General features: G+C 57.8%; 2 protein-coding genes across 2 annotated transcripts; both read left to right on the top strand.

Moving 5' to 3' along the window:
* The first annotated feature begins 248 nt into the window (after nucleotides 1-248).
* On the top strand, nucleotides 249-6,258 carry LOC117008279 (perilipin-3-like). The gene is made up of 9 exons (XM_042780030.1): nucleotides 249-278; nucleotides 1,489-1,684; nucleotides 2,199-2,319; nucleotides 2,425-2,971; nucleotides 3,410-3,523; nucleotides 3,653-3,749; nucleotides 4,151-4,350; nucleotides 4,536-4,664; nucleotides 5,674-6,258. Exons 1-9 carry the CDS (start codon nucleotides 249-251, stop codon nucleotides 6,256-6,258), a joined length of 2,019 nt encoding a protein of 672 aa, XP_042635964.1.
* A 1,239-nt stretch (nucleotides 6,259-7,497) lies between these two features.
* On the top strand, nucleotides 7,498-11,490 carry TICAM1 (toll like receptor adaptor molecule 1). The gene is made up of 2 exons (XM_033081969.1): nucleotides 7,498-7,534; nucleotides 9,118-11,490. Exon 2 carries the CDS (start codon nucleotides 9,258-9,260, stop codon nucleotides 11,325-11,327), a length of 2,070 nt encoding a protein of 689 aa, XP_032937860.1. The 5' UTR covers nucleotides 7,498-7,534; nucleotides 9,118-9,257; the 3' UTR covers nucleotides 11,328-11,490.
* The last annotated feature ends 1,515 nt before the right edge of the window (nucleotides 11,491-13,005 follow it).

The raw sequence follows: 13,005 nt of genomic DNA on the forward strand, positions 1-13,005 counted from the left end.
TGGCACTCAGCATCCCTGCCCTGCTCAAATCTCACTGAATTCTGACTAATTCCATGGTTTATGCAGCAATATTTGGTGGCAATATCTGACTTGAGTCACCTCCTGAGATGTGCTGGGCAGAGTCAGAGCCCAGCCCAGGGCTCACAAATGCTGGTTTCACTACTTCTCTCCATCTCTCTGTTCCTGTTTCTCAGCAAAGAAAGGCAAAGAACATGAGAAACAAGACAATGGGCTCCACCACAGCTCTGATGGCAAGTTTTTCAGGGAAGAGTCTGCCAGTGAGCCTGGAGCAGTGCATGGCTTGGAAATCCACTTTGGGAGGAATTTTGGTTTGAGGGTTTTTCGCTGGAAAATGTCACAGCAAATCTAAGAATAGGAATTAACTGGTAAAGGGGAGAAAAGCAGACTCTGTCCTGAAGAACAAATGCACTGAAATCCCTGACTTGGGCCCAGAGCAATCCTGGGTTTATCACTCTGGATTTAACACCAGAGTCAGATACCACAGGAGATCTGTGCTGGGGAACCAGTGACCCTTCAGATTGTTGCAACATTTTCTACTTCTTCAATCTCCCAATGTCATGAGGGTGTCTCAGCCTGGTTTCACAGGAAGTGAGATTTCCTGCCTTGCTGCTCAGGAGGATGGGAAGGCAAGTCCCAGGTAGCCATGGAATGCTGCAGCTGGGAAACCTGGCCCATCCTCCAGGGAAACCTCCCCAGGATTTCCAGTCCTTCCCAAACTGGTTATACTGGTGTATTTTATCTCCCCTGCCCAGCTGAGGAGTTGGTGATGGAAGGTTTTGGTGGGTGCAGGCAGAGTCATCCCACCCCACAGAGAAAACACAAAGATAAAGCAGTTCTCACCTATTTCTAACCTGGACCTTCCCAGGAGCAGCTGAATGGCAGATCCCAACGGATTTGCTGCCCTCTGCCTTTCCCCTGGTTTGGCAGGATTTTATTTCTTTGGAGGCAGTGGAGCTGTGCTCGTGACACTCCTGTTTTCCCTTCCAGCTGAAGTGAGCATGGCCTCAGGAAAGACCCCGACCCCAGAGCTGCTGAAGGCTGAGGAGCAGCACACTGAGGTAGGTGCCACAGCAACAAATCACACACCCCAAACCGGGCTGGGGGGACAGAAAGGTTAGCCCTGGGAAGCTGTGGCCAAATCAGAACCCCTCAGTACAGAAGACAATTGTTTTGCTCAGGAGACTTCAGGGCTGGCCAAGTGATGCAAGCAGTTCTGAACCAGGAGCTGTTACAGCTCCACTTCCACACCTGGTTTGGTGTTGAAACCACTGGGACTGAATTCAGGAGCACAGAGTTCAGACTTCTTAGCCCTGGCTTGCTCACTTGGTGAGGCCTTTGGCAGAGTCTCCTCAGCTCTGAGTGGAAGGAGGGTGGAGATGGATTTGCTGGGACCTTTCAGGACAGGCACAGGGCTGTGTCCCCCCAGCTCAGGCTGGGCTCTAATGTCACCGTTTCTCTTGGCTTCAGAGCGCTGTGGATCGAGTCACCAGCCTGCCCTTGCTCAGCTCTGCCTTCAACCTGGTCTCCTCTGCCTACAGCCACACCAAGGAGTCCCACCCGTGCCTGGGGGGTGTCTGCAGCGTGGCTGAGACCGTGGCTGCCGTGGCCATGGGCAGCGTGGTCGGGGGGGCACAGCCCATCCTGAGCCAGCTGGAGCCGCAGAGTGAGTGCAGGGCTGGGGACAGAGTGACAGAGGGAGGGGACCCTGGTGTGCCTCCCACAGCAGCTTCCCCTCTAGAACTGAGCCTCCCACCCTGCAGCTCCCCACTGGAAGGGAGTGATGGTGTTTCCAGCAGAAACAGTTTGATTTCTTTGGGTTACCAAGCAGCAGCTCCCAGTTTGCTCTCCCTCACTCCAAGTTCTGACCATCCCAGGCAGTTTGGGACAGAGCTCAGTCTGGCTTATCCCAACCCTTTAAACCCAATGCCCTGCCCACCAAGGGCAGGTGCTGCACTGCACTTGGATTAAAGTCTGCAGTTAGAAAGCTGGAGAGGTGAAATGGAGATTATTTGAACCTGCTGAGTTAGAGGGTTTGCTCACTTTCAACACATCCCACCCCAGAATGGTGATTTGTTTTTCTGGGGGCTTGTTTTCATGAGTGTGTCCTGAACTGGGCATTGTAGGCTCAAAAAGCCACCTCCAAATGTAAGAATAAACTGGTGCCTTGTCTCTTCCAGTCGCCCTTGTGAATGAATATGCCTGTAAAGGTCTGGATCAGCTGGAGGAGAACTTGCCCTTCCTGCAGCAGCCAGCAGACAAGGTAAGGACAGGCTTTTCCAGGGGAAGCTGGATGGAACTGTGATGGGTGCAGAACGTGGGGAAATAAATAAAGCTCAGCAGCACAGGGAAAGCTGGAAAGGCTCTGAACACACCCTGTCAATACAGGTGTGCTCACCTCCCCAGCCCTCCCACAGACTGCCAGCACAAACCCAAGGGGAAAAGCTTTCTCAGGGAGGGAAAACACTTTGGAACAACAACAACAACAATCTCTCTGTGCCTGTCCCTGGTGCAGGTAATCTCGGACACCAAGCAGCTGGTGACCACCAAGGTGACATCAGCCATGGACGCCGCCTGCGAGGCCAAGGAAGCCGTGGCTGACAAAGTCACTGAAGCTGTGGACCTCACTAAAAACGTTGTTGGGGACAGTGTGAAGCTGACCAGGTCTGTGGTCAGCTCCACTGTCAGCAGCGCTGTGGAGGCTGCCCAGGGGGCCAAGGAGCTGGTGACCAACAAGGTGACCGAGGCCGTGGGTGTCACCAAGCACATGGTGGAGGACAGCGTGGACAGGACCAAGCTTGCAGTGGCCTCTACGATTGTCAACGCTGTGGAGGCTGCCCAGGGGGCCAAGGAGCTGGTGACCAACAAGGTGACAGAGGCTGTGGACCTCAGCAAGCACCTTGTGGAGGACAGCGTGGACAGGACCAAGTCTGCTGTGACTTCCACCATCACTGCAGCTCTGGGGGCTGCCCAGGGAGCCAAGGACGTGGTGGCCAACAAGGTGACAGACGCTGTGGGCAAGGTCACCAAAGCTGTGGATGTCACCAAGCACATGGTGGAGGACAGTGTTGACCTGACCAAGTCTGCAGTTGCTTCCACCTTTGTCAGTGCTGTGGAGGCTGCTCAGGGCGCCAAGGAGCTGGTGACAGACAAGGTGACCAAGGCTGTGGACCTCAGTAAACACATTGTAGAGGACAGCGTTGACCTCACCAAGTCTGCAGTGGCCTCTACGATTGTCAACGCTGTGGAGGCTGCCCAGGGGGCCAAGGAGCTGGTGACCAACAAGGTGACAGAGGCTGTGGATGTCACCAAGCACATGGTGGAGGATAGCGTGGACAGGACCAAGTCTGCTGTTGCTTCCACCATCACTGCAGCTGTGGGGGCTGCCCAGGGAGCCAAGGAGCTGGTGGCCAACAAGGTGACTGAAGCAGTGGACCTGACCAAGGGGGCTGTTCAAGACAGTGTTGAAAAGACCAAATCCGTGGTCACCTCGACGGTCAGCACAGCTCTGGATGCTGCCTATGGCACCATCACCAGCAAGATCAACACAGCCCTGGAGCAGGGCAGGGAGGCTCTCCAGGAGGGTGTGGAGATGACCAACTCTGTGGTGACCAACAGCATAAGCAAAGCCAAGGCAGTGAGCCAGGCAGTGGCTGGAGGTGTGGAATCTGTGCTGGGAATGTCAGAGGATCTGGTGGATCATTACCTCCCGATGACTGAGGAGGAGCTAGGTAAGAAAATCCTTACCTGGCGCTTGTAGGTGCAAGTCCTTTCCCATGAGAGTACAGAGCACCTGACACAGCAAAGGCTCCTGCTGAAGCACACAGGTAGCTCTGAATTCATCACCAAGTTGCCACATGATATGGGACTGAGTTCAAGCATTTGCTGGCTGGTCCTTGTCCATCAGCCTTGAAGTAAATAAACACATGGGCTCACACTTCAGCCTCTCCATCAAGTCTGCTTACCTGAAGGCTGAGCAGGGACTAACCTGCCTTTAACACACGAGCAACTACAAACCTCCTGCTCCCACAGCAAGCTTCAACCTTCCCGTTTTCCAATGGGTGATCCAACCTGTCCCACCCCTCCCAGCTGGAATGGAGCCCAGCTGCAGCTGTGTTCTTGTTTCCCCCAGGTAACCTGGCCACCTCGGTGCAGGGCTTTGGCGTGGCCTCGCTGGAGGAGCAGAGGAGGCAGCGCAGTTACTTTGTGCGCCTGGGCTCGCTGTCGGGCAGGCTGCGGCACCGAGCCTACCAGCACTCCCTGGCCAGGCTGCAGGGCTTCAGGCAGAGCACCCAGGACACCCTGGCACGGCTGCAGCTGGCAATAAAACTGGTACCAACTCGCTTTGCCCTTCTTCTTCCTCCTGCCTAGCCCCTCCTGCTCTGCTATCCAGCTGGAAGCTCTTCCTCCATCCCACACCAGCCCCGTGTCACCTTGGATCCTTCCCTGGCAGAGAAGCGCTCGTGCCTCTCCAGCTGTGCTTGCACTACAACCTTTCCTCTTGTTTTTCCTGTCAGATTGAGTCTGTGAAGCAGGAGGTTGGCCAGAAGCTGCTGGAGGGGCAGGAGAAGCTCCATCAGCTGTGGGTGGACTGGAGCCTGACACAGCCCAAAGGAAACCAAGTCAGAACTGCGTGCCAGCCAGAGGTACCCGCGAGGGGCCTGGAGCAGCCCTGCGGGGTCAGGCTCTGCTGGGCCCTCTCTCCAGGCTGAGCTGGCTCTCTCCTAGCTGGGTTCTCTTCAGGATGAGCTGGCTCTCTCCTAGCTGGGTTCTCTCCAGGCCGAGCCCCCTCCCCAGGCTGAGCCAGCTCTCTCCCAGCCGGGCTCTCTCCAGGCTGAGCTGAGCCCCCTCCCCAGGCTGAGCTGGCTCTCTCCTAGCTGGGTTCTCCCCAGTCTGAGCTGTGTCTCTCTCCCAGCCAAGCCCCCTGCCCAGGCTGAGCCGAGCCCTCTCCCCAGGCTGAGCCGTCCCTCTCCCAGCTGAGCTGTCTCTCCCCTAGCTGGGCTCTCTCCAGGCCGAGCCCCCTCCCCAGGCTGAGCTGTGTCTCTCCCAGCCAAGCCCCCTGCCCAGGCTGAGCCGAGCCCCCTGCCCGGGCAGAGCTGTGTCTCTCCCAGCTGAGCTGTCTCTCTCCTAGCTGGGCTCTCTTCAGGCTGAGCTGTCTCTCTCCCAGCTGAGCCCCCTGCCCAGTCTGAGCTGAGCCGAGCCCCCTGCCCAGGCTGAGCCATCCCTCTCCCAGCCGAGCCCCCTGCCCAGTCTGAGCTGTCTCTCCCAGCCGAGCCCCCTGCCCAGTGTGAGCTGAGCCGGCTCTCTCCCAGCTGAGCTGTCTCTCCCCTAGCTGGGCTTTCTCCAGGCTGAGCCCCCTCCCCAGGTGGAGCTGCCTCTCTCCTAGCTGGGCTCTCCCCAGTCTGAGCTGTCTCTCTCCCAGCCAAGCCCCCTGCCCAGGCTGAGCCATCCCTCTCCCAGCTGAGCTGTGTCTCTCTCCCAGCTGAGCCCCCTGCCCAGGCTGAGCTGTCTCTCCCAGCCGAGCCCCCTGCCCAGGCTCAGCCGTCCCTCTCTCAGCTGAGCCCCCTCTCCAGGTTGAGCCGAGCCCCCTGCCCAGTCTGAGCTGTGTCTCTCCCAGCCGAGCCCCCTGCCCAGGCTGAGCCGCCCCTCTCCCAGCAGGTGGAATCCCGCACTCTGGCCATGCTCAGGATCATCACCCAGCAGCTCCAGCCCGCCTACGAGAGCCTCCGGCTCAGCACCCACGGCCTCCCCAGCAGTGTCCAGGAAGCCGTGTCCCGGGCCACTCGGCACATCCACAAGCTCCACAGCTCCTTCTCCAAGGCTGTGTCCTTCCAGGACCTCTCCAGAACCACGCTGGCCCGCTGCCAGGACCGGGTGGCAGAGGCCCGGAGGTCCCTCGATGTCCTCCTGGAGTATGTCACCCACAACACCCCTCTGAACTGGATTGTGGGGCCCTTCAGGGCCATGGCCAGGGGGGAACAGCACAGCAGAAAGCATGAGAAGAAGGAGATGAGGAGTGATAGAAAATTACCGGAGTTGGAAAAGGCTGCGCTGTCACAGGAGGTGACAAAGGCACCTGAAGAGCCAAAGGGAGGCACCAAGCTCTCAGAAAAATGGTGTGAGGTGCTGGAGAAGCTGGAGGAGAAGGTGGGGAAGCCAGAGGAGAACACAAGCAAGGACACAGAGGTGGCCCTGACTGCAAAGGAGATAAAAACCAGTGCACCAGAGGAAGATCTCTGATAAATTCCAGCTCTTCTGGCCAAGGCTACTTGGCTAGAACAGCACTGGATCTTCTAATTTTGTGCCCACTTGTGCCGTGAGTGCTTCTGCTCTCTGAATTTAGAGTCAGATGTAGTTGTAAGGAGGTTTGATAACCACGGTGGGGAGATTCTGAATCTTGATTTGCTGTTTTTAATAAAATCAAAGGACCTGCACTTCAGCTTTTTAACTCAGCCCAGCTGTAGCTGTGAGTGCCTAAATCTCACTGAGACAAGTTGTGGGAGAGATGGGATCTCAGTTTATTTTTAATGCTGGATTTATTTTTAATTTGCTCAATGCTGTGCTTGACCTTTGACACCATCTTCCGCCTTCTCCATGTTTAAAAATACAAGTTTAAAACACACAACTTCCTTTGTGCCTGTTGTGCTTCCGGGGAGGCTCAGCCCTGCAGCACAGCTGGCACAGCTGGGGCCAAGGAGCTGCTTCTCAAGAAGAGAATTCTCTTCATGGATCAGCCAAACACTTTTTCCTTCACTTGGCAGTGTGGGCTTTTCTTTAATCTCTTTCCTAGTTCTGTGAATGACTTCAAGGATTATCTGTGAGTACCTCTATGGATAAAACACTTCCCAGCTTTTCCCAGGGGTTACTCTGCCATGGGATTAGGATGTGCTGTTATTAAAATAGGGGGGATTTTAATCCAGGTGCTGGTTCTTTCCCTGAAAACACTGCTTTGTAACAATTCCTGATGTAACTTATTTTGTCCCTGTGCCAGGGCTGGTGAGCAGACACTGCAATAAAGTGAGACCTGTGTTCAAAGCCCTGTGGGTTTGTTGTCCCTGAAGCTGGAGCTGTGTTCTCCCTGTCCCTGAGCTCTGCTGGAGCCTTGCCTTTACCAGTCTTGCCCCTGGCCAGCGTCTCTGTTCCCTGCTCTTGCTGGAGGGGAAAACAAACTCCCTTTAGCGGGCCCCATGCTTTCTTAGATAGAAAAATACTTTACTTATTTTGTACCCCCGACTTTTGCCTGCACTCCTGAGGTGTCCGTGCCCCCTCTTCCTCCTGCCCCAGGGCTTGGCACTGCCCGTCCCTGTCCCACCTCCGGCACTGTCCCCAGCGCTCGGTGTCACCTCTGTGTCCTGGGGGCACACGGGCAGGGCTGGCCGTGCCTGGGGAGGTCAGGGCCAGGCCCAGGGCCGTCCTGCTGAGCCCGGGCTGTGCTGGCCCGGCCCGGCCCCGGTTCCGCCCCGCTCCGCCCCGCCCGGGCCAGCGCCGCTTCCGCCAGCCCCGGCACCGGCCGCAGGTAGGCTCACCCTTCCTTTTCCTTCCCTGCTGATCCCTTCCCTTCTTTGGCCGGCTGATCCTTCCTTTCCCTTCCTGGCTGATCCCTCCTTTCCCTGCCCGGCTGATCCTTCCCTTCCTGGCGCTGATCCCTTCCTTTCCCTGCCCGGCTGATCCTTCCCTTCCCTTCCTGCTGATCCCTTCCTTTTCCTTTCCCGGCTGACCCCTTTCATTTCCTTCCCTTCCTTTCCCGGCTGACCCCTTCCTTTGCCTTCCCGGTTGCTCCCTTCCCTTTCCTCCCTTCTTTTCCCTTCCTGGCTGCTCCCTTCCTTTCCCTTCCCTTTCCCGGCTGCTCCCTGCTCCCTTTCCCTTCCTGGCTGACCCCTTTCCTTTCCTTCCTTTCCCTTGCTGGTCCCTTCCTTTCCCTTCCTTTCCCAGCTGCCCCCTTCCTTTTCCTTCCCTTCCCTTCCTGACTGTCCCCTTTCGCTTGCTGATCCCTTCCCTTTCCTGGCTGATCTCTTCCTCTCCCTTCCTTTCCCGGCTGTCCCTTTCCCTGTCCCGTTCCTCCCTTCCTTTCCCGGCTGTCCCCTTCCCTGTCCCGTTCCTCCCTTCCCTTCCCTCGCTGCTCCCTTCCTTTCCCGGCTGTCCCTTTCCCGTTCCTCGCTCCCGGCTCCGCCCCGCTCCATCCCGGCCGTGCCACCCCCGTGCCAGGGGACACACAGGGCAGGGCTGCCCCTCCGGGCCCCGAGGGCAGTTGGGCAATTTCAGGGTTTTCGTGAGACAGGAAAACAAAACCGAAATTGGAAGTTTTCGCCAGTTCTTTCAGGGCGCCTTTAAATAAGGAAAGTTTCTGCAGGGGCTCGGGCAGCGCCTGGAGCAGGGTCACACCGCCACCATGCTCCTGCCCTCCAGACTCTCCTGTTGTTTAATTAAAATCCCATCAGAGGCCCGGGGTGAGTGCAGGGATCACCTGGGGACGGGGATATAAAGTCTCCCAATGAAAGCAGGACGTGGAAGGGCTGGACAGAGTCCAGAGGAGGCCGTGGAGCTGCTCCAAGAGCCCTCTGCCCCGGAGCCAGCCCGGGAGAGCTGGGGGTGCTCACCTGGAGAAGAGAAGGCTCCAGGGAATGCTCAGAGCCTCTTGAAGGGATCCAGGAGAGCTGTAGAGGGATTGGGGACAAGGGAGGGAGGGACAGGACACAGGGAATGGCTCCATGCCACAGGGCAGGGCTGGGTGGGACACTGGGCAGGAATTATTCCCTAACACAGGTGATCGGCTGGAAAGGGTTTCCTCTACAGCTGCTTTATTCCTTGACTGCCACCCTAAGGAGCCTGAGAGAGCCCTGGCAGCAGCTGCCTGGAGGAGACGCTTGGATGTACCTAAATATAGCATTATTTCATCCATTATCTTAAACCAGTTGTAATTAATGTGAAATTAGCACAAAGAACGTGCTCTCTGCTTAATCACAGAGTTGGAATAACGCACGGGGCACTGGCACAGCTGCAAGCACGGAACAGATGCAGAAATAGTGGGGAGGTGTGGAGAGCCTGGCAGCTCCAGGAGCCCAGATCCCCTCTGACCGCTGTGCTCTGCTCTCCTCACAGGTTCCCAGCACAGAGAGGCCCCGGGTCCGAGCCCTCTGAGCCCTGGGTGGCTCCGGGAGCGCGATGGGGACACCACGGGCACACCACCCTTTGCTGTAAGATGCTTTTCCCAGCCCTGCCCCAGGCCCCAGGCTGCTGATATGGCTCAGAGCGCTGAGCTGCAGCCCAGCTTCGAGGAGCTGCTCGCCATCCTGGGCCAGGCCCCTCCAGAGAAACTGCTGAGGCTCAAGCTCAGACTGGAGCACTCCAAAGCTGCGCCCTGCAGCAAGGTCCTGCACGCTATGGTGCTGCTCGCTCTGGGGCGAGAAACGGATGCAAGGATTTGTCTGGATGCCCTGAGGGACAACCAGGCAGCCCAGTACATCCAGCAGACCCAACTGGGCGCTGCAGGAGTGCAGGAGGACGGGGGGGCTGTGCAGCCTCCGCAGCTGGATGCAGGGGCCATGGCACTGCTGGCACAGGTGTACACGGTGCTGGCACAGGAGAAGCTGTGCAGTGCTGAGGCCAGGGACAGAGCCTGCCAGGCTGCCACCAAAGCCAGCAAGGACACGCAGCGGGGGACACTCAACAGCTTTGTCCCCGAGGAACAGGACAGAGAGGGCTCTGCAGCCAGCGGGGGCTCAGGGGTCAGGTTCTGCACGCTGAGATCCCAGGAGGACGCAGGATTTCCCTGCACTGCCACCCCCCACTACGTGCAGAGGAGCTCACCGGTGCCCATCGGTGCCAGCTCCGGCCTGTGGGGCCCTCGGACCTTGCGCTCTGCGGGGAGCTCCTCCCTGTCCAGCTGCTTGGAGATCAGTGCCTCACCGACAGTCGCTTTTCACACCCAGCCCTCTGTCCCCGAGTGTGTCCCTGGGCCCAGCCGTGCTGGACACCCCGGTGGGGACACACAGAGCCATGGCCCGCAGGAATGCAGCTGGGCCAGCACAGCCAGCTCTCCTCCTGGGCAGGACACAGCTGCCCGAGTGCCCAGTCCCTGTCACTGCACCCCGCTCCCCATTCCCGAGACCCCGCTGCCCTCGGAGCCTGCCCAGAGCAGTGACGTGTCCAGCACGGTGACAGAGCCTCACACACCAAGAGATGAGCAGCATGAAGAGCAGCGTGAAGAGCTGAAGAATGAAGAGCTGAAGGATGAAAGGATGAAATTCTCTACTGGTGTCCCTGAGCCAAGGGCTGCAGTGGACACTGCTCCTGCCCACAGGTCCATAGAGGACTCCTACATTCCAGGCATTCCCCCTAACTCTGCACCTGCTTCTATTCCAACCTGTTCCCTTCCTCCTCCTACTTATTCCTTCTCCTCAACTCTTCCTCCTCTTCAGGAATCTCACTCCAGCCTATTACCTCCCCCCTCTCCAGCCTCTCCTGCTCTGCAGGATCCAGCTGTGGATCCATCAGAGCCAGAGTTCTACTCCTTTGTTGTCCTGCACGCCAGTGAAGATCTGCTTGTGGCCCGGCGGGTGAAGAACCTTCTGGAGAGCCTGGGGGTGCGTGACGGTGCCACGCTGAGCGAGGAGTTCCTCATTGCAGGCTGCAGCCAGATGGATTGCTTCCAGACAGCCATAGAAAACTCTGCCTTCATCATCCTCCTGCTGACCAAGAACTTCCTGTGCAAGCTGTGCCTGTTCCAGACGGACACTGCCCTGATGCAGTCCATCCTGGAGCCCTCCAAGCAGAACTCAGTCATCCCCTTCCTGCCCAGGACGGACGCCCTGGAGAGCAGCGAGATCCCCAGGATGCTCAGTGTGCTCGTGACCCTGAATGAGAGCTCTCCTGCCTTCTCCACGAATGTGCTCAAGACTTTTGACCCCAAGAGGATCAGGGAGAAGAAAGCCCAGTGGGAGCAGGAGCAGAGAAGGAAGCTCCAGGCACGTTGGGAACAGCTCCAGGCCCAGCAGAGGTTGGCTGCCCTGAGCCTGGGCTCCCGTCCCTGGGTGCCACCAGCCCAGCCCTGGTGTCCCCCTGCCCCCATGGAGCCCCCTCCTGCTCAGAGGGGTCCCCCTGCCCCAGCACAGCTCCCCCCAGGCCACTACAGCATCAGCCCAGGCCAGGGAGGGATGCCACCCCTGATCATCCAGAACGCCCGCATGGTGCAGATCGGGAACCACAACGTGATGGAGGTGAGACCTGCCCCAGCTGGGCCAGGCACAGCGTCTGACCCGGGACAGCCCAGCTCAGAGACCCAATCGACTTCAAATCCTGGATTAGAGTGATCCTGCTGGGAATGGGACTATTACTCTGTGCACCAAGAGTGCCACTTTACTGAACCACTAAAGAAAATTCTATATTTTTTGTTGGAAAAAAGATGTGGCAATCTTTTGGAACTGTTCTTCCTTGTGCCTATTTTTTAGAAACTGAGAAAATTATTTTCCTGATTGTCTGGAGCTACTTGAAGATTTTATAAATAAATTTTAATTAATTTATTTGTGTTCCTCTGGTACTTTCCTGTAGAATTAGAAAAGGGATAGTCAGGGATAGATGGAAAATTATTCTGCATGTTGGCTGGAGGGGCTGGGAGATGGCACTGAACAAACAATTTGAGGGACAATCTCCAAGGGATGATTTGGGAAGAAAGAAGTGGAATGAAAAACCAAAAGCAGTGAGCAGAGTAGTGCAGAAGGGTGGAGAAATCCCAGAATGGGGAGTGGGAGGGGAACAAGGGATGTACCAGGCTGGTACCTGCTGAGCTTTAACACCAGGAGGGCACCTGGAGCACAGCCCTGCTCCTCCTCCCTCACTGCAGGCACAGCCACGTCCCTGATCGTCAGCAGAGGTCACCCAAAGCCACCGGGAGATGGAAATGGGGCTGTTCCCTCCAGAGCCAGCTCAGCTGGGCAGAGCTGGAGCCCAGAGCCGGCTCAGCGGGGCAGAGCTGGAGCCCAGAGCTGGCTTAGCTGGGCAGAGCTGGAGCCCAGAGCCGGCTCAGTGGGACAGAGCTGGAGCCCAGAGCCGGCTTAGCTGGGCAGAGCTGGAGCCCAGAGCCGGCTCAGTGGGACAGAGCTGGAGCCCAGAGCCGGCTCAGTGGGACAGAGCTGGAGCCCAGAGCCGGCTCAGTGGGACAGAGCTGGAGCCCAGAGCCGGCTCAGCTGGGCAGAGCTGGAGCCCAGAGCTGGAGCCCAGAGCCGGCTCAGTGGGGCAGAGCTGGAGCCCAGAGCCGGCTCAGCAGGGCAGAGCTGGAGCCCAGAGCCGGCTCAGCTGGACAGAGCTGGAGCCCAGAGCTGGAGCCCAGAGCTGGAGCCCAGAGCCGGCTCAGCTGGGCAGAGCTGGAGCCCAGAGCCAGCTCAGCTGGGCCAGCAGTGGGGCAGAGCTCCTGAGGAGCCACTCCCTGAGATCAGCCCAGGGAAGTGACCCCCTCCCAGGTCCTCCTGCAGCTCTGTGTGTGCTCCTCTCACTCCTTGGCTTCCCCAGCAGGTCCCCAATGTCTGTCCCAGCAGGTTCCAGCAGGATCTGAGCCCAAGAGGCCATCTCAGGCCTGGGCCTGGGCCCTCCCAGGGCCTCACTCCAGACTGCAGCCTTGGTCCAGGAGCCCTCTGAGCCCCAAGCCAGCCCCAGAGTGACAGAGATGTCACCAGATCCTGGGAGCAGACTGAGCTGCCCCCAACACTTGGCTTCCAGCTCTCAGACTGGATTTTAACTCTGCAGGAGCCATTGACAATGGATTAACTCATCTACTCCTTCCAGAGCCTGCTGCCATCCTCCAGGAGCTCCAATTCCTTTTCCTGTCCCTGTTCCTCTCCTCCAGAGCAGCATTAAGAGGTGTTGTGTTACTGCAGCTCCTGTCCCCTGCAGTTGGTGCAGGACAGTCCCTCCCCTTGGAGCACCCACATCCCTCCTTCCCCAGCTCCTCTCCTACTATAAATAAAAACAATTAGTCAACTGGAAGCTGCTCCA

This window comes from Catharus ustulatus, chromosome 29, assembly GCF_009819885.2.
Source record: "Catharus ustulatus isolate bCatUst1 chromosome 29, bCatUst1.pri.v2, whole genome shotgun sequence".
Classification (NCBI taxonomy): Eukaryota; Metazoa; Chordata; class Aves; order Passeriformes; family Turdidae; genus Catharus; species Catharus ustulatus.

Excerpts from the sequence above, each read along its gene's own strand:
- LOC117008279 (XM_042780030.1), top strand. The coding sequence starts at position 249 with ATGGCAAGTTTTTCAGGGAAGAGTCTGCCA. Across the intron at positions 279-1,488 it reads TTTCAGGGAAGAGTCTGCCA|AGCGCTGTGGATCGAGTCAC; the intron begins GTGAGCCTGGAG and ends TCTTGGCTTCAG. Across the intron at positions 3,750-4,150 it reads GATGACTGAGGAGGAGCTAG|GTAACCTGGCCACCTCGGTG; the intron begins GTAAGAAAATCC and ends TGTTTCCCCCAG.
- TICAM1 (XM_033081969.1), top strand. The coding sequence starts at position 9,258 with ATGGCTCAGAGCGCTGAGCTGCAGCCCAGCTTCGAGGAGCTGCTCGCC.